The sequence below is a fragment of the Ixodes scapularis genome, unplaced genomic scaffold (assembly GCF_016920785.2).
Source record: "Ixodes scapularis isolate PalLabHiFi unplaced genomic scaffold, ASM1692078v2 PGA_scaffold5__190_contigs__length_132052651, whole genome shotgun sequence".
Taxonomy (NCBI): domain Eukaryota; kingdom Metazoa; phylum Arthropoda; class Arachnida; order Ixodida; family Ixodidae; genus Ixodes; species Ixodes scapularis.
The window spans coordinates 6,033,246-6,056,403 of record NW_024609880.1 but is presented as its reverse complement, the minus strand read 5'-3'; the positions used below and the strand labels follow the sequence as shown (position 1 = coordinate 6,056,403).

The following is a 23,158-nucleotide window of genomic DNA, read 5'->3' as shown; positions in this document are numbered from 1 at the left end:
CTGCAGTTCGTGCGGTAGCATGCGCGACCTAGCCTGCAAAAGCTCGACTGGGCAAGAGTAAAGAATCCGTCCTCCCCTGAGGACGGTCAGGTTGTTTTGCCCCGGTCCCTCCTAAAAGTTGTAGGTCAGGGCTGGGCGATCGTGGACTGCCCCTTTGGGTTGTCTCTTCGCTGCTCGTTGGTGGTGGCGGAGCGTCGAGGAAAGACGCTCAAAGTCGAGAGCAACGGTTCATAAAAATAAATATATTAAAACGACGACAGCAAACTTTGTTACAAGACTCTACTTCCGTTACCACCAGTAACGGAAGAAATGACCACACAAATACTCGATTATGCAAATGCTCGATTGAACACACACATTTGAACGTATACATTCGTACAAGATGCAGGCGAAGGGAACGTAAAACAATGACTCCGAGGCACAAAAAGATTGATTTATTCGAAGATGAACTCGAGTAAAATGGACGTAGTCTGAGGAAGAAAACACAGAGCGAATATCTTCTTTGCTTTTTCGTACTCGTACCATGTATGTTACATGGATGTTATGAATAAGGGAGGTAATGAGGGGGGGGGGGGGGGGGGGGGCTCTGGAGTTTAGCTTTACCTCCTCAAGCGGCAAGAATACCCTGCTTTTCACTCAATGCAATGGAAAGCAAATGAAAACTTCCCAGTTATTACGTCCAGAATTAAAGTGTTTCTTTTGTAGAATGAACGACTACCGTAGAAACCGTCCTTTGCAGGTTGTTTCATAGAACATTCAGCACACAGGTCTCCCTGAAAATCGCAGGACATCAACAATAAAAACCCATATTGCGCCGAAGAAACCTCGTCCAAATACCCCCGCACACTTTGAAACGTTGATACTGCGGAGTTACAAATACGTGAGACTCTGCCTATACCCGTATTTCCTTTCGTTTTTCGAATTTTAGAGTTTGAGAAATACAGCAAAACCAAACGCCGGATTCCTAAGTGTTTTAAACAGAACAAAACAAAAATATTTCGGTGTTTTACGTGCTAAACTAACGAAGGGCATCTGGCACGCTTCGGCGGAGGACTGAAGATTAATTTCGATTGCCCGGGGATCTTTTAACTTCCTACCCGAAATCTCGGTTACCCGGCGGCCCCTCCGCATTAAACCTCCGTCAGATTGCGGGCACCTTGGCCGGGATTGGAACGCGCCATCCGAATAAATATGAAAAAAAAAAAAAAAAAACTTGGATAAGCTTTGAGTTTGGAAGAAAAGAAAAACGAAACAAAAAGTACTATCTGAATTTCGCAAGAAATAAATCTTGAAGTTTGCGCGCAGAAACCATTGCATTGGACTGCGGACGGAGCCCGAGCCAACCCGTTTACCGGAAAGGGCTGTCAATAAAACAGCCGCAGCTGGCCTGGCCGGCCATGGCTAGCCTGACCCATTCGCTGAAGAGAAGATTCAACGTTGGTCATATAGACGGGAAAATGTCCAACGCTGAAATCACAGCGAACCTCAAACGCGTGGCGAAGGGGTGACTGCAGAGACGTTTTCCTCGGGCCTTGTGACTGCCAGAGCGTATTCACAGCACGGTCAGAGAGGCGTCCTCAGCACCGCACTTTGCCTTGTGTTCTTCGAAGAGCTCCGTCAAGGCTGTGATGTACTTTTCGTGCCAGATGGAGACGTCCTCCGCCGTTGGGTCTTCTATTTTGGGCACTCCGATTGGTTTCCCCACTGTTGAAAAAACCAGAAAGAAGCAAAAATTAAAAAAAAAAAAATCCTGCAAAATGAGTGCACACAAAATTTCTGATTACAGCCACTCAATCAATATAGTATAATCTAAGCATCACCACTTGCAGCCCGTGTTGTAGAAAATGACTAAACTTTTTTTTAGAGCGCAGCCCTTAGGCCCCCGTTGCCGGCTTGAGCGGCGTCGGCGTCGGCGCCGCCGTCGGCGTCACCGCGCGGTCTATTATGGGAAACGTCCGATAATGCATCGCGGTGACGTTTCGGCACCGCGCGGTGCATTATGGGAAACGTCCCATAATGCACCGCGGTGACGCGCGCGTTGTATTATGGGACGTTTCCTATAACGCAATAATGCACCACGCGGGAGGGAGGCAAGAGGAGGAGGAAAGAAAAAAGAGGGGAAGGAGGCGAGGAGCACGGGAGGAGTAGATGAGGAGGGAGGAAGAGAGGGCACGGATGAGGAGGAGGGGCATACCGTCCCCTCCGTATCGTTCCCTCCTCCTTGAGAACTGCGCTCTAATTCCACGTTACAAAGAGTTTTCAACGTCTTTTTTTTATGTGGGACTCTTTTTTTTTTACAGAACTTAAAGTTGGAATTTTACGTGCCTATCTAAAAATGGTAACTTGGCACGCCCACAAGAAGGACTCAGGATAAATTTCAACCGCCTGGGGATGTTTTGAGATGAAAGTGAAAATCTCGGTTAGACGGTGCACTCTCCGAAATAAGCTTCCGTCAGATTGCGGGCACCTCGGCCAAAATGCGAACCCGTCACCTGGGCCTCCGCAAGTAGGCATCCTGGCTCGGAGACACCGAGGCGGCTGCTCACGAAAGCACTCGGGCCAATACATTAGTCGAAACTTGCGTTCTAACCCGGGTTTGGCCCTAAAAAAACAATAAATAACAATAAACAGAGTAACTGCCCATACCTTGTTTGCTCCTTCCTTGTGGTAACTGACTGATACCCCATTCACGTGGTCTATGCTCCGTGTCACTAGTTGTGCGTAGTGCGGGTGAGGGCAACGCCAGTTGAAGAGAGAAAGGATGAGCACTAGGATGGCGGCATGGGAGAGGAGGACAATAGAGGGCGACGGGAGAAAGAGTGAGCACTAGGAACGTTAGAGAAGAGAGGAGGTTTTCCTCCCCAGCTCTTTTGAGCGCTTGCACTAATTCTCCCCTCGCCTGGCGTTGCCTTCACCTGTACTGCACGCAACTAATGACACGGAGTATAGAGGTATCTATAACATAAGTATCTTTATGATGGGGATCAGTTCGCCGTCTTCCGCGCGTGGCATGTGCTCAAGAGCGCTGGCTGATTGGCCGATTGCAAAGGGACCGATGTTAAAGGTGCCCTTAAGCCGCGCCCGCACTGGTGGTACATCAGACAAAAGACAGCCTGCAGACACTGTCCCGGGCGTGTTGCTTTTTTGCGTATTGGTCACACAAAAACTGTCTGCGGACATCTTCGAAGCATGTATAAAGCAGCCATGCTTCCAACATGCTTGAAACGTGACCGAAAATCATTTTGTTATGATATCTGCCGCAAACCAGCATGGGTTTCGAAAGTCCCTGTCCACTGTGACCCAGCTCACTGAAACATTGCATGACTTCACCACGTCTTTGAATAGCAAAGGGCAGATCGATGCAATGTGCCTAGATTTGTCGAAAGTTTCGACCGAGTACCCCATCTTGAGCTTATAAATAAATTACTGAAACTAGGGATAAATCAAAAAGTGTACCAAGGCCTGCTTTACAAATAGAAAACAATTTGTAGGAATAAGCAAATCAAACTCAGGTTATGTCAGCGTTCCCCCGGGCGTTCCGCAGGAGTCTGTTTTGGGACGTACCCGTTTTATTATTGTGCTATAAAAACGATATAGCCTCTGTTACGGTGCGCCTGTTCGCAGATGATTGCTTCGTGTATTCGGTTGTGTCTTACTACAACGATCAGGTCCGGCTAAATTCGGCACTCCAGATGGTAGAAAACTGGTGTCAGGAGTCAAAAATGAAAATAACTCGACTGAAACTGTGTATTCAGTTATAACGAATACAAAGCAAAATATTCTTCTATTCGTATACAAACTTCAAAACCACACCTTAGTTCAGTTTCACGAGTTTAAATAGTTTGGCCTTACCATATCATCGAACTTAACTGGAAGACACACGTTGACAATGTGTGCTCAATAGCTAGGAAGAAACTGTTATCTCTAGCCCAATCTCAAGCTCGCTCCCCCGAAACAAGACTAACTGCTTATAAGGCACTAATACGGCCAACTCTAGAATACGCTATTAAAATTTGGGATCGTTTTAGGGCCTATCTGATTACTAAACTTTAAAAAAATAAAACACAAAGAATGGCAGCCCGATTTTTATTGTCGAGATATCAAAGAAGAGAATCGGTGCAGGGAGTGCTTAACGACATAAACATTCCATAGCTCTGTGACCGTAGGAAAATAGCTCGCCTAAAATTCTTTTCTATGCTGAAAAATGGTCATTTAATTTTCATACCGACCCTTACATAGTTGCTCGGCAAAGCAGGCCCCTCAGATATGGCAACCACTTAAACCGATACCAACTAGATATGGCAGATAGCGATATATATAAATACTCCTTTTTTCCAAGAACTATATCAAACTGGAACAACCTACCTCAAGAATAAACCACAGCAAATACACAATTTGTTTAAAAAAAAAAAAAAACCTTTTGAACATAGTTGTAAACCCGAGACTGGGGATACGAACGAGGGACAAACACAGAACGACACAGAACGACCGTGTCGTTCTGTGTTTGTCCCTTGTCCGTATCTTCAGTCTCGGGTTTACAACTATGCTCAATTTACACCAGCTATAGCCTGCACCCTCACCATTGCTTCATGCCTTTTGAACCTTTTTGATAAAAATCAACCCGTCACTAATATCTTATATTCACGTAAAATCCTTATCTTCATCTCACCCTACGATGGACTAAAGGCGGAAGCCACGAACCGCCATATCCAATCGCGAGCCACTTAGACATTGCGTGGTATTTCGCTTCGGCGCACGTATCGGTGCTCGCGTCTCGGATCACTGATGGGAACTGGCGGACAGTGGTTCGCATCGAGCAATGAGTGACTCAACAATTTGACATTGCAACAAAAGCCACGACGTACTGGCTGTTTACGGTGTCGAAGCTATAAAAGGACTCAGCGTTTTTGGATGTAGAGCATTATTCGTCCAAACCTAATGATTGCGAAGCGTGCCATAGTATAGCGTGGTACGTGATTGGACCTGGCGGCCGATGGCTTTGGCCTTCAGTCCATCGTAGGATGAGACGAAGTATAGATTGCTTCTTTTCTGTGTGATATTTTTTGCATCCTTGTTTTGTGACATTCTGGAGATTTATGAATTCAGTGTCGAGCTCTGTGTAGTAGATGTATCAAACACCTGTCCCACTTCTTTTTCTTGTATGTGAGTAGGGGCACTTTTCGTGTATTCACGTATGTTTTTACGTATATGTTTTAACTGTAGTTGCCATAGTGTCCGTGTTGTTTTTATTTTATCAAATGTATTCTTATGTTTTGTACACTCCTGTAACATCTTAACAGGCTAAAAGTATGCATAAATAAAATTAAAAAAACACCGGCCGCGTTTATTGTATGATTTATGAGCAGCGTTTATTATTTATCGTCTTTTATTACACTTTCGTTCAACACTGCATGCAGAAGCGCAGCCGGCCTCGAGCTCTCCGATTCAATTAACATGTTCTTTCTCTCAACAACCACAGCTGAATTCGTTTGTGTAAGTCCAGACATACAATTGTTGTATTGGCTGGAAACATACATATGATTTCCGATCAGCGTCAAAACTCTGCAGTGCACTGCCTCGACGACGAAGTCTGCAGAACAATAACAGAGCAGTCCCGTCCAACCAACTCACCTGCTCCAGACACCGGTAGTCCAAGTGCTCTACGCGCACGTGGAGAGAACTCGACCCTCGGCTTTGCAGGTGGTGTTCAAGGAAACGGCAGGCAGTACCGATTGATATTAGGAACAACGAAGAGGCCTTAACAAACCCAAGGTATTCTTACTGGTAACGTGACCGTAATAAGAAAATTGAACCGGAAACGTTGAACACTTACTCGGCAGACAGACGAAATGGTGACCCCTTAAAAATATTGAAAACCCACAGATTATGAACAACCCTGCCAAAGGGTTGTGCATAATCAATTAGCAGACATAAATGTCATGGTTCAATAACTCACTAACGACGACGATCTTTTTCCTGAAGGGGACGTAGCCGAAGTTGTACTGCATGATTCCTCTTCCGTAGAAGATGACGGGCGATAAGCCCGTCACGGCCTTCATTCTTTCCTGGAACCAGCGCAGTCTTGACCCTGGTGGATTCTTTACCTGGTAGAAGATGTCGTTCTCACCGAAGGAGAAAACCGGCACCAGGTCAGCCCTGATGGAAACGGTGCATGACATGCGTTAACGCTCTACCGTATTGCGAAACCTAAGCGCATATGCTTTAAATGTTCACGAAAGAACTGAAACGGTAGGAAGGCACTTGTGAAATTAATTTACTTTCTAGCTGAAAGAAATTACGCTGACGAATAATTAATTCTAAAGAAGAATATTTCACTTCCAAAACATGAAAGAATAAGATGCATTTTTTTAACGGAACCGTCCGTCCTTCAGTCCACGCATTTACCTAATTTAGTGCAAAAACGGATACACCGATTCAGTTTTCCCGCCAAAGTCACGGGGAAGTTTATTTCACATGACGAGACGTCACGTGAACTATGCACCAATTCAACTTCCCCGCTAAATTTAACCTAAAATTTTATGTCTCGTGACTCGACGTCACGAGGCCTATAGACAAATAATTTTTCCCGCTAATTTTAGCGAAAACATTTACGTCACGTGACCTCATGCCATAGGAACTATACATCAATATTCAGTTTCCTCGCTAAATTTGGGGGCACAATATGTCACATTGCCTTACCTCCACTTTCTGCGCTAAATTTAGCTGGGAAATTGACGTCACGTACACCAGGACTAGCTGCGCAGTTTGTGCTACCCACCCGCATTGCAGTGCGCAGCGGACGAATCCCTTGCGGTTCCTGAGCGTCAGCACGTACATGCCCTTGTGAGCGTCCAGGGCCTCTTGAGCACCGCCGACGGCGATGATGGCCGCATTTCCCCCGCCCTGCTTCGTCAGCATCCACCGCAAACTGTCCCTGTCCGCCGAGATAAGACCTGCGGAATACAGCAGCCTCGTCAGAACGAATGCGTCAATTCGAAGCTTGAAATTATTCCGACTGCACTCGGGTCCGGTCTCGACTCGCGGTATGACGCCACGCCACGCTCGTGGCTCTGGCTGTTAACAGATAGCGCGGAGATGCTTAATTCTTTGATGAAGTAGTTTGAGCACATGCGCGATGTCTACTTCGCTCGTTAATAAAGTATGCAGTTGCGTGTATCTTGATAATAAAATGCGCTTGTTAATCAAGTATGAGTTTGAGTATATCTTGAAATAAAATCATTATTATTATTATTATCATCATCATCATCATCATCAAAGTCACCATCCAGTTGAATGGTAACTTCGACAACATATATTCACCGAGGCAAGCCTCAAAATAGCCGGGCTGAAAAGAACATTTGGTCAGAGCTGGAGGAATCCTTCAAGCTTGGCTGCTGCAACGGAGCTTTAGGAAGTCTCTGCGAACTGCCACTGTTCCAGTGCCATGGTGAGCAGCGGCTTTCTTCCACAGCGGCGCGAATTGGCTCGACCTAGCCCTGCACGTTGGACGACGTGATCGCTAGCACCCAGTCCTGTCTGCGTGACATTCGGTCAGAGCGCAGTTCCCCATCATCCTGACCAGTCACCTGCCCCAGTGAATGGCGACGATACTTAGAGGAGTGCCTCAACCTCCCGACCGCATAACCCACGCCTCGCCGAATTTCCTTACGCATATCGAGTCCCCTAAGGTTCGCACGATCAAACGCAGGGCGTGTTACAAGTCTATAAACAACAATGGCAGACGCATGTCCTGTTCGGATTTCAAGTTCAATTACCATGTGGGACAATCTTGCTCCGGGATTACTCATAAAACCTTCATCACCATGGGGAAAATGTAACGCAAAAAATGAAAGTGCCGATAGTGTCGTGGGGTGGATGGTCAGGCTGGATCATCTGAGGCGAAGTCGTCAAGCTCGTCCGAAGGAATAGCACTTCTCACTTCACAACTAACAGCTATGAATCAGAAGCTGTTGGCGGTTACTCTCCCTAAAGGGCAGTATCGATTTCCTGGGACACTCTCGGCGAAATTAAACAAATTTTTAGCCCTCAAGTCCATTGTCGAGAGCCTAAGGGAGACTGTGAATGGCCTTCAGCAATCAATGGATATCTTTTCGACCGACTGTGACCGCGTCCTCAAGCTGGCGATCACCAGCGAACAAAATGGGAAAGCTCTGGAAACGGAACTTTCTCGCTTAAAGTGAGAACGAGTAACACAGCCGACTGCCAAATCTGGAAGTGCACGGACTCCCTGTCTCGCCTGATTAAGATCTCATGTCGTTTGCTGAGACTTTATCGACAAAGCTCAGATATCTGACTTGTAGAAATCCGACATTTTTTCACTTCACAGCCTGCCAGCCAAGTATGCAAGAAACCTACCGAATCTGGTTAGATTCGCGTCTGTCAACACGAAGGTATCCTGGAAGGCAGCGCGGGCTGCGCTTCGTTCGCTGGGTCAGGGTAGTATCTCTTCCTAAATTGTACTTGAATGACAACCTGATCCACGCGAACAAGGAGCGGTTTTGGCGGGCAAAACAGAAGCGCGAGAAGCTGGGCTATAAGTACGTCTGGATAACAAGAGCGAAGATATACGAAAGAATGCGGTGGGTTCTCCACTAGCGAGAATTAACAGTTCGCTGGACCTTGAAAGGATTGTTTAGATGTATCGCAGATTTCGCTCAGGTTTCAAATTTTTCGTCTCTTCGAAAGTTTTTTGAAAAGTATGTGATGAGGACTTCCTATCCTGATCATACGTAAGCATTGGGCCGGATTCGAGATTACTTCAAGAGCTACGCTCAAGTTCGTCTGCTTTTCTTGCAGGGGTTGTGGTGACATCAGAACGCCTAGCTCTCATTGGTTCTGAATGAAGGTTAGTGGGCAGATATCAAGGCAGCTTGCTTTGAAGTCTACCCACAATCGTTCAATCAGAGTCAATCAGAGATCGGCGTCGTTCTGACGTCACCGCAACTCTTGCACAAGAAGCAGACGACTTGCTCTCCGCATTGCTTCTTCAGTAGATGGGTTGGTCCTAACAGAAATTAACATTACCTCTTTTGCTACAGATCAGTTCTCTGCACCGGGGTAGCGTGGCACATTTTCCGCTCGAGATATGAGTCATGGTGACGGTATCGCGGTTTTCGTGAGTGAAAAGTTATCATTTGCAAATATTTCGTTGACGTTCAGTCAGGCTGAGTTCCTTGCACTCCCTGTGGAGAATGCAATCTATTCATATGTTTATTCGCGGTGTATAAACAACCGTCCACAAATATAGGATATTTTCTCGAGGAATACGGAAAAAAAAAAGCATTACTGATTTGAGCTTGTACGGTCAATTATGCTTTATATAAGACTATAATATCGACATCTTAAGTAGGTCCAAACCTAAGGTAAGCAATTACCTGTACATTTTGGCAACTCACGGTATTCAGTCCGTTATTAATTCTCCAAAGCGTGAAGAACTCCTTTTCGGCATACTTGTTTCCTCATGCATTGATCACATTAACGTAATAACATCTTCGACCATTGTGAAATCTGCAGTTATTAGGGAAAAACTTGCCGACCCCTACATTGCGACTTGCCGCTGGTTAAATGGTGTTTTTAAATGGCGCGAAACATCAAGTCGCATTAATGTTACAAGTATTGACACCAAGTATCATCACCACAGCCTTTGATAAGTTGGTCTCGGCTTTTGACTGGAACGACTCTTTGAGGACCGTAAACTACACCGCCGTTTATCCAAAGTTTGTGCTGTTTTTCAATCAGTTCTATAAAAGAGAGAAATATACATTAAGATGCGCAACCCCGAGCTTGCATGGCTGAAATCGAATATTTTTGGCGCGATGGAGGAGAAAAATTAACTATGGGCTCGTTGCCGTCGTTTGCCCAATGATGCACACCTACGATTAAACTTCAAATCGAGCTATAACAAAGTAAACGTGATGACTCGATCGGCCAATCGCATTTAATATCATAGACAAACCTCTTACTCTCATTCAGATGTAGGTAAAACTTGGTCTTTGATAAATAAACTTCGTGGACACCAAAGACATTCCATTGATGGCACAATAAAGCGGCATTTTAGCAATAAAGTGCAATCGATTGTAGAGGACTTTCACTTTAATGGTTTTTTCGCAACTTTTTTCTGTATTAATGAACAAGTCTTCAGCAAGAAAGTCGTAAACGTAGAAAAATGTTTGAACAGCAGTAGAGGCTTTAATACACGACGTTTCGGGAAGAGACTTCCCTTCTTCAAGTGTGCAGAAAATACAGTTGCAAAGCGCTTTTAGAGAGACCAAAGGAGAGGAGGAGCATTGGAAAAAGCGAAAGAAAAAAGTCATGTATAATAGTACAAGTAAAAACACTTGAGCATGAAAAAACTACATTCCAACAAAACACATATAAAAAAAAAAGAGAGAAGTGGTAGTTTTAAGGGTAACACGGTCGCGGCACTCGTTAGCGAAACCAAGAAAATACATCACAGACAACGGCCTCCGTCACGTTAGAGTTAGAGCTCCAGATCCAGAAAAATAACAACATACAGGGGTCAAGGCAAATGAGCCCAAGCCAGTATAACGGCGTTATACTGGCTTGGGCTCACTCGACTCAGCTTCTTCTGCACTCAGCTTCTTCTGGAAGATTTTGCTGATAACCTATACTCCGCATTCGATCACAACCTTGGTACCTCCGCACTATTCTTAGATGTGTCTAATACTTTCGACACAGTAAGCCACACGATACTGTTAAAGAAACTGTATACAGCCTAGGATTTCGCGGTTCATTTTATTCCCTCTTGAAAAACTATCTTTCTCGTCGCTCTCAACTGGTGTGCGCATCTGGAATTCAGAGTTGTCGAACTGTACTAAAACCGGAGTACAACATGGGGTCATTCTATCACCTTTTTCGTTTAATATTTTTGTCAATGACCTCGCCGCCACGGTACCGGGATGTAAACTCTATCAATACGCTGGCGACACTGTAATGATGACCCAAAACATCAATTATGAGAATTCCATCGGCCGATTGCAACCTCAAGCGATAGCAATTGTGGACTGGTTAAAAAAAAAAAAAAAAAAAAACTTCTTGATATGATTGTTAAAAAGACAAACCTATAATCCGCTCAAAACAGTCACACTGAATATCCCATAAATTCTACACTCTTCTTTCTGTCATCAATGCAACTGCATTCGGGTAGAATGTACAGATAGCGTGAAGTATCGGGCATATATTTTGGTAGTGGACAAAATGGAATCTTCGTTTTCCATATATTTTCAAAAAGATGAGAAGCGCTAGTTACCTACTATATGATAGAAAATATTATTTTTTTGTATACGTTCGAAGAATGATTGCCTATTTGCTTGATTATAGCGTTCTTCGCTACTCCATCCCCGTTTTTGTCAATTCTTCTGACTATAGGAAAGCCAAAGTGGATTGCATCAGTAAAGCTATCCTGAAAAGTGTTTCTTATAAACATGAAATGCCGGACAACTTAACCTTTTCGATTATTTGCAAGTACCTAACTTGCAAACCCTGTATATGCATTCCGTGGTATCAGGACCCTTTTGGAATTCTTATTTTAAGATCTCAAGCCCACCTTCCCCCGATTTTTGACATGCTCATCCTTTTCACATACATATACACTTTTTTCACATACCTCTCCCTCGCGCTCGTTATAGCGAAAGTACGCGTGCGTTCTATGTGCCACATATTTTTTATCTCTCTTACTGCCTGAACGTCTAAGCCAAACATCGTTGGACAAATTTAAAAAGATGCTTAGAGGTATTTCGTTTAATAAGGAACTATTGGTTTTGGTCTCTAGCCCGTTCCTTAACATTGTAGACACATATTGCTCAGTAATGTGTGTCTTGAACGCCTGTCTTTCTGGAACAATGTTTGGTATTCTGCTTTTTGCAGGACACGTTATTTTTATTGGAAGACTTCTTTTGTGAAATTTGTTTTAATAGCTTAATAAGTTTGACGATATTTCATTTTGCTTTGACATTGCTCTTGATTTCTGTTTTAGCGTGTGCATAATCATTTTTTGCGTAAAATATTCCCTTTATGACTAGAGTGACTACCCCTACATCAAAGTGTGTTTACATTTCTCTTTTTTCTTTCTTCTATTGTATGCATTTTCCGCAGCAACACAAATACATATAGTGTTTTTTTTTTTTTTTTTGAAGGCTGGCATTACACAAGCCTTCCGTTGGCTTTGATGCGTCCGCAATACTAAACTTCCTCTTTCCTGGTTGCAATAAGCTATTTATTATTATTATTATTATCATTAAGGATGGAGAGTGAGTGTAACGACTGTGGGCACCAAGAAAATTGCAAGCGACCACTGGGTTGGTTCTAGTTGTTGATCTGGTTGTTGTGTCTATTAAAATCTGTAAAACAAAAAAAACTTGCCAGTGAGGATAGGACTATTAATACAATCATAACTCGTGTCTAAGGTCAAACTAATGACCGCAAAAAGAACACAACATTCCCTCCTTTTGAGTTAAAAAACACTTCTTCAGACGCATATTTCCGAGGTTGTTGTTTTAGCAGCAATCACGTTAGATTTATGAATATAGCGTTAGCCATACTTGGTTCTCTATGATCATGGCGCCGACAAAAAAGGACGAACGATATCCTTCGGAAGTGCACTTGGCACTTGCGCTGTTTACGGGTTCAATTTAGCATGTGAAGGTTGTGGTTCAGCCGGTACGCACCGTAAAACATGGCCAGTTCCCGCGACAAGGGAATGTAGAAGTTCATATTGAGCGTGAGCAGCAACGTCTTGATGCCCGGGTAGAGCTTGTCGAAGCCCGTCGAGTCTGTGGCGAAGTTGATGAAAGCCCCCGCACAGACGATGCCGTGCGGGTGGTAGCCAAAGATGTAGTTACGGCTGGGGTCCAACTCGCCGGTCTTCACCAGACTCACGGGGTAGTAGTCCCGGGCGTAGCACCATATGGGCCACCGACGAACCCAGCCGATGGGACGTCCGCCGCGTTTGGGCGTCTTGGAATCGTAGACCATCCAGACGACGTACAGCAGCGGGAGGTAGTAGAAGGACGTGAAGAAGAGCAGGTACACGAAGAGTCCGGTGCCCCAGAAGACGCCGAAGAAGAAAAGTCCCGCCCCGATCACAACCGCCAGCGTCTGCATCCGCCGCTTGAGCGGTATGTTGAGCGGCGCGAACTCGACGCCCAACACCTTCATGGCACTTGAAGCACTGCACGTATAGCCCAAGAGAATTCAGGCAGCGCGTCAGTGTCGAATAAGAAGAGAAAAAATGACAAGAGCTAACACGGTTACCTCTGTCGCAGTTGGCCAACATATGCCTCTATAGGTCACTAACCACCGAGAAATAAGGTTTCCACCCCCCAATATTTTCCGAGAGCCCCGTCGCTCGCCACTTTTTTCATTAAAAATTCCGGGAAATCATTTATAACTTTTGTATAAGATCACCGTTAGTTCTGAAACATCGGCATCTGGTTCGAATCGCCAGAGCTATTTTTTGGCGGAAAATGCGCATTCAGCAATGCGTAGTTTATTTTTGGGGAAAAAATAGCTTTTTCGGGACACCCTGTACAGCGACACCGCTACGTGCATGCGCGGCGCGGGTTTATCTGCTTGCGCCGCAGCCATGAGTGATTGCCTCGTTTACACCAACTCATGTATACAAACAGACCGGAGCCCCCCTAGCGGGCGCCACCGACGCAGCGCATGTGCGATGGGGGTGTGGGCAAGAAGCTCGCCGTCGCCCATAAACAAACCATTGGAATGGGATGTTGTCGGCGTCGGTGTGAGTCCCCTGCCCTTTTTCGCGTTGGAATTGTTAAATCTACGTCTTCCTGGCAATGTCTGACTACTTGAGCGGCCTCATGCGAAATTAACGAGGCTCGTTACGCCGCAAAACGTGGCGTGAATAATGTAACATGCGGTGATTCATTCCGCGTGGACGCCGCAAAATGGACGCTAAAGCCTGACTCACATGGTGAGGTTCAGCTCGCTATTTTCAGTCATGATGTCGCTCTAGCTGCAAAAATCTGAACCGTAGCTGAAGTGTCGACTTCGATACTGAAAATCGCAAGCAGAATCGGACCGAGTGAATCAGGCATAACAAGTCGGTGATGGCCACTTGCAACAATTATCAACATCTCCTTATATCTACTGTTTACACCGAGCCTACTTACCCGAAGCAACCTTCGAACTTAAATGTCTTTTGAGGTCTGCACTTCTTACCGCAATCACCGGATCAAGGTTTGGTCTACGAGCCGCTTTCGTTTAAACGAGCAGACGACAAGCAGAAACGTTTGGGAGAGCAAACGACAGCTCGAACGATGAGGCGGCCGTTTGAGCGTGATGACGCACTGAACGTAGTCCGCAAGTGGTCCGTACAAATTGAAGGTTTTCCCGCGTTCATGTTGGAACAAAGCAAATAAATCTGACGACCACAAGTATCCATGAATTCAATCCAAAGTGCTTTCCACCCAAGCAATCGTGGCCCCATGGCGTCTGTTTTTCCTTTTTCACGGCCCCTGTTCACGTTCTTGGACGAACCGAGCAGGCAGAAAACGAAGACTGACCTTCAACCTTTCCCGTCTCTTTTAATAAAGCCCCAGTCGCGGCGTTTCGACGAGAAGGCAGGTTTTTGTCCGGTTTTTTCTAAAGTAACAGAGGAATGCACGTTCCCCGTGGTGGCTTCCGCCCACAGCCCTAGACCGGAAGTGCGCCCGACGCGCCACCACCGCGCAATGACGTAACAGAGATGAGTTCGTGTATAGCTCGATCGGGCGCAAATGTGAACGTGTGCGTATACTCCGTGGCAGTACGCACACGTTCACAACGCGAGCTTTGCTTGCTACGACGACGTCAAGAAACGACGTCTAGGACGACCTCTAGGACGACGTGTAGGACGACGTCCTAGTGGCCGACATCAAAGACGACGTCTAGGGCGACCTCGCGGACGTTTTCAAGGACGACCTCTAGGACGATGTCTGCATACGCACGGCGCGTTCGAGGCCAGATACCGCATCGCGAAAACCGGATGAAGTAGCTAAAGGATGCTATCGCATCCATGAACACGCATGACTGGTCAAGTGAGCACGGTAGATTCCACCGCGTCGTCAGCTTAGGGCTGAACGGAGTAGAGTCACTCGAGGCGCAAGGAAACGCAGAACGGGGCCAGGCATCTTATTATCGATCCGCAGCCAATGCAATGGACCTTTTGCAGAAACATCGGTTCGAGAGTAACTGGTTCCAGTACCCCCTCTCTCTTCCTTCTGGCCGAGCAGAGAGGGAAGATGGTTTCGTTGTGTCGACTTCGGGGCGGAAGGTTACGCACGATGGGGACAAATGCGAGTTTGGGGGAGCCGTATCTAGGTCACGGCGTCTCAATGGGTGAACAGGATGTAGCTGACGTTTTGGGAGTGCAACGGGTGGGAGAGGCCTCACGCGCGCGTTGTTTTCTCGCCACTTAGCCTCGACCCCAGTCGCGTGTCTAGGTGGCAGCACATATTCGCCAAGAGGTCCATTGTGGCACTAGTGGAAAAGAACGCCCCACAACCAATCAGAAAGCGCGAACATAATAAGCCCCGCCCTGTGTTTCTTAAAGGAGTCATGAAACGCTTTTTCAACTTTTTTCTGTTTAGCTTTCCTCCTCAACTCATAAATCGCACATTGTACCAAACAGTTCAAGAAGTCGGAAAGGGGGGAGTCCCATCTTGCTCGGAATCTCCCTTGTGTAGCCCGGACACAGCCATTGTCCCCCTAGAAGATTAGCCCGTCGCTCATTATTCCGACTAGTTGCTTTCCCCACCCCGTTCACCCCGAAGCTGACAGTGCTGTGGAAGCTACGTGCTCGTTGGGCCATCCACACATTTTCCACGTGATCACACTCTCTCGAGCATACCGACCCGCAGAGAATGAGGTCAGGTGATGAAAGGGAGGCGGCTGATTGGTCCGGCAAGCGCGTAGCTTCCACCGCAATGTCAGCTTAGGGGTAAAGGGATTAAGTGAGGTCCGGTGTCGTGTGACGTGCGCTTGGGCCCTGGTGACGCGCTGCGGGGGCCCGGTTATGGTGGCTAGTAGCCCGGTGACGCGCTGCGGGGTCCGCGGATGTATCACAGTGAAAAGGCGGAGAGTTTACGAAGGGAAGGAGGTACGAAATAGTCCGCTGTTTTGCAAATTTTCGTAGTGAAAGTCGGGCTTCTGACTTTCTACCTTTGTTCTTTTGGCCCACTGAACGATGTGCTATTAGTAAAATCCCAATATAAATGGATTTACTCCAGGCCAAAATTCGTTTCATGGGTCTTTTAAGCTGTCGGAAACTGCTCAGAGTTCGTATGTTCGATTCCCGCCAAAAACAAAGTGTGGCGAATATAATCCCTGGACAGGAATGGGCAGTATTTCAAATACAAGTATTTGAAATACGTATTTCAAATACTTTGTGTATTTTGCATTTGTATTTAATTACAAATTAGGTAATGTATTTGACGTGTGTATTTAAATACTAAAACGTGGGTATTTCAAATACAATTGTAATTAAATACAATTTTGTGGGCGAAAATACATCCCTCAAATTTATTGTCACTGTCCAGAGCAGGAAGAAAACTACGTTCTGCACCGAACGCAGTGTCTATCAATCAAGCACAAGCGTTTAGTGACTTTGTGATTACGGTGCTAGTCCAGGGCAAGAATAGTGACGACATCGACGTTCACAGGCAGACTGGCTAAATAAGTGCCTTTGACAACTTGTGATGCTTTCCAGCCTGATTTCCATCCATATTTTAGACTGGAACATTCTAAATGCGCGGGTTGTCCAGATTTCCATAACTCGTGGTGCGAGTTGCAACAATAACAAATTCTCTAGCTGTGCTGTGCGTCTCGATCGTCTCGGTTCTTTGTTGGTCTGACTCTATACCAACATGTAATCGACAAAAAAGCTGCTTGAAGCTCTGTACTTTTTTCACCTATTACGTCCAAGCTGATTAAATTTTTTTGTGATTATATTTCTGTTACGTTACTAGAGCCTCGCATACGAACTCCCGAGTGTGCGATGCAAAATTAAAATGAGATACCCAGAAACACGTTGCAGGTGCCCTGAAGTCGCTGATGCAAATTTTGAGGAATGTATTTGGAAAAGTATTTGGAGGGAAACCAAATACATTTGGTTGCATTTATATCTTGTACTTAAATGCTTTTTTTTGGAAATGTAATTAGATTTGTAATTAAATACATTTTTGACGAAGTATTTTGTATTTGTATTTCGATACATATTTGCATGTATTTTGCCCATCCTTGTCCCTGGAGAGGGGGAACAAGAGGGACAAAGGACAAACACAAATCTGCAATCGCAGCTAGGTGACTAGTGCGCGACCGAAAAACTCCGCCTGGTCCACTGGACATGGAGAGGTCCCGGGTTCGATACCCGGACCAAGCGGATTTTTTCGGTCGCGCACCAGTGATTGGATATTTGTGTCTGTCCTTTGTCCCTCTTGTTCCCCTTTTCCAGGGATTATATTCGCCATTCTTGTCCAGGTCGCTTATACCTTCGCATTTAATTGCATTATAATCAAAAACAAAATTACTTTTTTTTTGTGTACGTGAAACTTTTTTTGGTTAGTTGCTCCGGACCGCTGCACTTCGTGAAGCCGTGACCTGAACCACGTCCCAGAAGGCGACGCGCCCAGTGTTGCATTGTGGGACGCCACGGATTTGCACACCAATTCAGTTTCTCCGCTAAATCTAGAGGGGAAAGTCACGTCACGCGACCTAATGTCGCGCGATGCTTGAACGCGTCACGTATGCAACGCAATTGCCCAGCAAGTTGCCGTACAATTTGTCAAATAAAACCTGACCGTGTTATCTTGTGTATGGTTACAACATTTATTGACGCTCTTGACTAGAAGAAGCCAACCCTAAAACGGCGTCCACATTAAGGGGAATCTGTGACGTAAAGATGGACAGTGCCCTTGGATGGCAGGGCGAGCCGGAAAGGAGCGCTGCATACACTTCGTTTCCCACCAAGTCAGAGCGCGGTCGAGGGCTCGAGTACATACAAACACCAATACCTCTACTAATAAGAGCGGAAGCCTCACCGGGCCGTTCACTGCGTTTGATTGGTTTGGCAGACGCAGAACACGTAGAGATAAATGTTGTTGTTGTAGTTAGCCATATAGTTTGGAAGAGGAAATAGAAATAAATGGGCGAAGGCGAGGACGTTGAGCTTTTGACGCTATTTTAATTGGTTCCATCGGCTGTTTAGGGTAGGCTGCGCTGAGACTCATCGTGAAACAAAACGTGGCATGTCATAAAATCAGATCTTTTTCTTTTCAAAGTTAACGCGCTGAAGTGATAACAAATTTAAATCCTGGTTTCTATATATGCGATTCGGATTTATTAGGGAAACCTAATCAATCAAAGCTTAAAAGCCATTTTGTGTTTTCCTTCGAAGAATCGGTCCATTGACGCGAGCCGAGCGGAGCACGAGTGGAACTTGTGGGCGTAAAACCCTCACGGGCACCTTTTAACCGCCGTTAAGTGTCACTGAGGCCAGACTTGATTGCGGTTAAGTGGTCCCTGATTACTAGAGAGATAGTTGCAGTAACTGCAAACGCACTTAATAAAGCTTAACTTCGGTTTAGGCTGCTCGTTGGGCACCCTACACCACGGTTAGGTCTGACCTCGGTCCCACTTAATTGCGGTTAAGGGGTGCCCGTGGTGTACTAACTGGGGTATATTGGGCTTCAGACACTGTCAGAAATCTTGGTATTCTACTTTCTCGCAAAGCACTCGAAATGGCCAATCACTGCAATTTATGGCGGAAGCTCGGCATACGACGTCTTCACTTTCCGCGGACGTTCTCTCGTATGACGCATTAACACCGTGACCGTGGGTTGGCAGCGCAGGTGCTCCAGATTTTGTGCAGGCTGAAGGAGGGCTTACCTCGGCGTAGACGATGCTCCGTTATTTAACCGTTGGGGCTGCGTCGCCTCTCCAAAGGCCAGTGGGTATTTTAGGCAACGGGGCGCCTCCGGCAACGAGCAATATCATGGCGAAGATGGTTCTGCGGGGCCGTGTTGCTCGTCTGGAGATACGGCTTGGGCGTTATCGGTGCGTCGTTGGCGCGGCGCCTGTGTTTGCATCCGTACTCCCGGCAGCTCTCAGAGCGTCTGATCGGTCGGGAACCCCGGCTTCCGTTATCGTGATTCCTCGCTAAGAAGCCTTTATTTCGTATGACTTTTCTTAGGGGAAAAAAAAAAACGATTTCCCCGAATTTCTAAGCAGAACAGAATCAGAAAAACTGCCACGATGCAGAAAACACTGGCGAAGAAAAAAACGAAAACGGAGCGAAGACGAGCTCTTGAAAGTTAATCAGCGGGTCTTGTCGCGGCTCAAAGCCCTTTGTGATATGAACGCGTTCTTTTTTTTTTTCGGCATACTAAAACCCGAGACGGAGGCTAATAAGGAGGAGATACACAACGTCTCAAACGCAGCTAGTAGATTTGTTCTGACCATGCTTTCTTTACGTCATCCAAATCAAAATAAAGATTTAGAATGACAATAATTGGAAGCGGGCCCGACAAGACAGTAACGCCACGGTGCGGCTTCTAGACGAAGCATTTCGTGTAGACCACGGCCGGACTTATATACACATCCAGTGTAGCAGCCAACCTTAGTTTATGATTCTTGTCAGCTTACCTGCGCACAGCGCCATACAAAAACGTTCGGTCAGCGCTAACTTTTTTCTTTTTTTTTTTCACGCAAGATTCGTAAGCTGAGAACGCAGATCACCTCCGTGCCCTGGCGAACAGGGCAGCAATCATCTGAATCCCAGCAGACCTGTGCCCGTTACTTGAAAAAATGTAATGGATTACAATTACAAATTACCGAGCCTCAAATATAATAGATTACTGTTACAAATTACTTTCACTGATAAGTAACAGATTACTTTACTCGTTACGTTACAAATTACTTTCACGTTGCTTTTTCTGTACACTTATCCAGAAAACAATAGAAACAACTTCCATGTTTTTCAAAACTGCTTTTCAACACTACTCCCGTATTATGGCAATCCTTGTAAAAATAAAATATTGTATATAAGAGAAAGAGTGTAGGTAAACTCCGTTCACCTGTAAGCTGACGAGGCACCGAAAGCTGCAACCCCAAGTACCATCCCGCTAGCTTACTGCCTCCGGAAATGATCTCTGGAATTGTGCAGACAAAGCTAGCGGTGCGCATGCTCAGTACCAGCGTCTACCTCCGCTACGAGATTCGGAGCTAAAGAAGCGATCTACGAAAGCTCCCTTTCGACTCGGGTGTTTCGCCTGTTATTCATGAGAAAAGATAAACTTGTTTTCAACGTTGCAATGTATAGCCAATGCAAAATGCAGGTGCCCCGGCTTACCTTGATATGTTTCCGTAGATTAGAATTGGTTGTTCTCGCTAATGACAATCTGTGTTTTTTGGCAAGCAAAGTGTCCACTGAAACTCTAGGTTTCCGTTCTCCTCAATGCCTTGAAGTTTAAACATCTCATCAAGAGATGGCCACAGAGACGACGGACACTCCATGAGCGAAAACTCAACTAGTCAGAGAAAAAGTGGCGGTTACGGGCTATCTATCGTTCATCGGTTCTCATTTTCATACCAATATTCGTGGAGGCCAGGGGAGGGGAAGGCATAGAGAGCGAAAGGAGCGGTGGTCATCGGTCTCACAAAACAATAGAGGATCACTCCACTTTTACGCGTTCTTTCTCTCTCTCTCTTTCAGCACTTCTTAGATGACCTAATCCCCCCCCCCCCCCCTCCTCCAGTTATGTTGACAGTCGACTGTAAAGTGAGGAGTGGACTCGGCCACCATGCCCAGACAAGTAAACCAAAAGAAGTATCGTCCGTACCCTCGAAGACGATGCTCTTAGTCTCGCGCCGAGCGCTTTTATGCCGTGCCTCAAGAGCGTGCTAGAATACAGTAGCGCACATCAAAGACAAAAAAAAAAAAAAAAAAAAAATGGACGCATCTCCACGTGGTGAATGATGTTGATTGGGGCGAAGCTCTGGTGGTGCTGATGATACTGATTTTATTGTTCATAGGTAGTGCTGATGTAAGACCAAAATAAAACAAAAGTTTATTTCAGGTTGCACTAGAGTACTGCAACCTGGAATAAACTGAGAGAAACATATATAAAATCTCACAAATTTGCAGGGCGTATTCTTCCTTCTTTCTTTTTTTTTTCATTTTCTCACTTTGCTTACGCAAACTGACGTTTCCGCTCAATTAATCGAGGAACAGGTACACACCGCTTGAAGATACATAATTTGATACCGAGTCTGAACTTGTCGTGTCGCAAAATCATTCGAAACGCCTTATTCTTTGGTCACCTTAGGAACGACGCATATTGAATTCCAGGTTCTTCTTACTACAAAGTAGAAAGCTGCGTGTTTCCTCTGAAATCAGCGTTTTCTTGCATGATTCATATAAGTGTCGGCGAAAAACACAATTCACTGCGCCAATTAAAGACAAAAAGTTTCGTCAAACGCGATATTGCACCTAAAGTTCAGACGGAAGAACGCAAATCACTAACGAACGACGAATCAAATGCAAAAAAAAAAAAGATTATTTAAGGAAGCCACATAATACAGGGTGATTCAAAGAGAGGCCAGGCTCTTTAAATCGACCGCAAAATTCGGTTTCTTAACCTATCGCGCTACGACTTTGTGCAGCGTTGCCCACAAATGGTGTTTTTTCTTTTTTTGTAAAATTTGCAAAGAACGAACTTACCTGGGGAAAAAGTAAAGAAAGAAAAAGGCTTAGCTCCTATGGAAACGCAGCGACGCCACCGGTCTTCATACAACACGACGCCGTTTCGCACGGGGGACAAGAGATGGCAGAATGAACGCTGCCAACGAACGAGCATACGGCGCCGAGAGCCGGCGTCTTTAGCAGACAAACTTTTCGACTCAAAAGCGGCGCGTGTTCCGCAGGCGGCGACAGTCGCAGAAACAAAAACAGGCGCGGTAACAACAAGGAACTGCAGTTCCTTGTCTGCTAAAGACGCCGGCTCTCGGCGTCGTATGCTCGTTCGTTGGCGGAAGTTGGCGTCGCGACCGCTTGCGCCATCTCTTGTCTCCCGTGCGAAACGTCGGCGTGTTGTTTGAAGACCGGTGGCGTCACTGCGTTTTCATAGGAGCTAAGCCTTTTTCTTCCTTTACTTTTTCCTCAGGTAAGTTCGCTCTTTGCAAATTTTACAAAACGAATGCACCACCTGTGGGCAACGCTGCACAAAGTCGTGGCGCGATAGGTTAAGAAACCGAATTTTGCAGTCGATTTAAAAAGCGTGGCCTCTCCTTGAATTACCCTGTAGATTACTTCCAAAATTCTCTGCATGCAACACTGCGTGCGCTGGTCCTCCAGACGTCTGTCTTCCTCGGCGCAGGTTGGTCTGGGTGAACGTGCGCCTGATCTTCCTGTCGTCGGGGGTACTGAGGCGTTGGGGCGTCTCTTCGGGGTGGCGCCGTGGCTTGTCAGGTAGCTTGCGGCGGTCGTCGAGCCATGGCAGCGTAGCTCAACGTCGGTTCCTCCGGTGCCACCGTGGTGACGGGAACCACTGGTTGGAGCGCCCGATGCACTTCTTCTAGGACAGCCTCGGCGATGGAGAGGGTTGGCGGACGACTGGTGATTGGCAGCAACCTTCGCAGTCCCTCCCGGACGAGCTCCCAGATAATTTTGCGGATGTCCGCACCAGGAGCGTTTTCGCCGCTAAGCAGCGCGGTTGCAGTGACGCTTGGATGCCGCTGGTAGTGGGAAGCGCGCGCTTGGAGGGCGCGCTCGATGTTTGTCGCCTCGGTGACGAAGGCGTCGACGGTTGCCGGCGAAGATGTCGTCTCTAACCCCGCACATGAGGATTCGTAGCTTCTTCTCTTCTGTAGCCCGAGGGTAGGCGCGGGCACTGAGGCGCAGAACATCCTCTGCGAAGCAGGTGACGCTCTCGTTGGGGCCCTGGGTCCTGGTTCGCAGTAGGTCCTCGGCTCTCTCGGTGGTGGTGGTTGACGAATGTAGCCTTCAGATTGGTCTTGAAAATGTCCCACGACGTCAAAGAGGACTCATGATTCTCGTACCAGTGCTTGGCGGTCCCCTCAAGTGAAAAATAGACGCTGTGCAGGCGCTGCTCGTCGGTCT

General features: G+C 46.3%; 1 protein-coding gene across 2 annotated transcripts; it reads right to left on the bottom strand.

Moving 5' to 3' along the window:
• Window positions 1-412: 412 nt before the first annotated feature.
• LOC8042477 (2-acylglycerol O-acyltransferase 2) lies at window positions 413-19,264 on the bottom strand. 2 transcript variants are annotated; one of them, XM_029981505.4, is made up of 5 exons: window positions 18,928-19,264; window positions 12,708-13,210; window positions 6,836-6,953; window positions 5,957-6,156; window positions 413-1,704 (listed from the first exon to the last, which is right to left on the bottom strand). In XM_029981505.4, exons 2-5 carry the CDS (start codon window positions 13,195-13,197, stop codon window positions 1,553-1,555), a joined length of 960 nt encoding a protein of 319 aa, XP_029837365.3. In that variant the 5' UTR covers window positions 13,198-13,210; window positions 18,928-19,264; the 3' UTR covers window positions 413-1,552. The 2 variants fall into 2 exon arrangements, with proteins under 2 accessions (XP_029837365.3, XP_029837364.3); XM_029981504.4 differs by having other exon boundaries at window positions 6,779-6,953; window positions 18,928-19,260.
• Window positions 19,265-23,158: the final 3,894 nt, after the last annotated feature.

What these genes read in the sequence shown, in the direction of transcription:
- LOC8042477 (XM_029981504.4), bottom strand. Translation starts at nt 13,197, where the DNA reads ATGAAGGTGTTGGGCGTCGAGTTCGCGCCGCTCAACATACCGCTCAAG. An exon ending in CGCTGCGCACTGCAATGCGG is followed by an intron (nt 6,157 to 6,778) that starts GTGGGTAGCACA and finishes CGTTTCCATCAG; the next exon opens with GGCTGACCTGGTGCCGGTTT. An exon ending in GAAAAAGATCGTCGTCGTTA is followed by an intron (nt 1,705 to 5,956) that starts GTGAGTTATTGA and finishes TTTTTTCAACAG; the next exon opens with TGGGGAAACCAATCGGAGTG.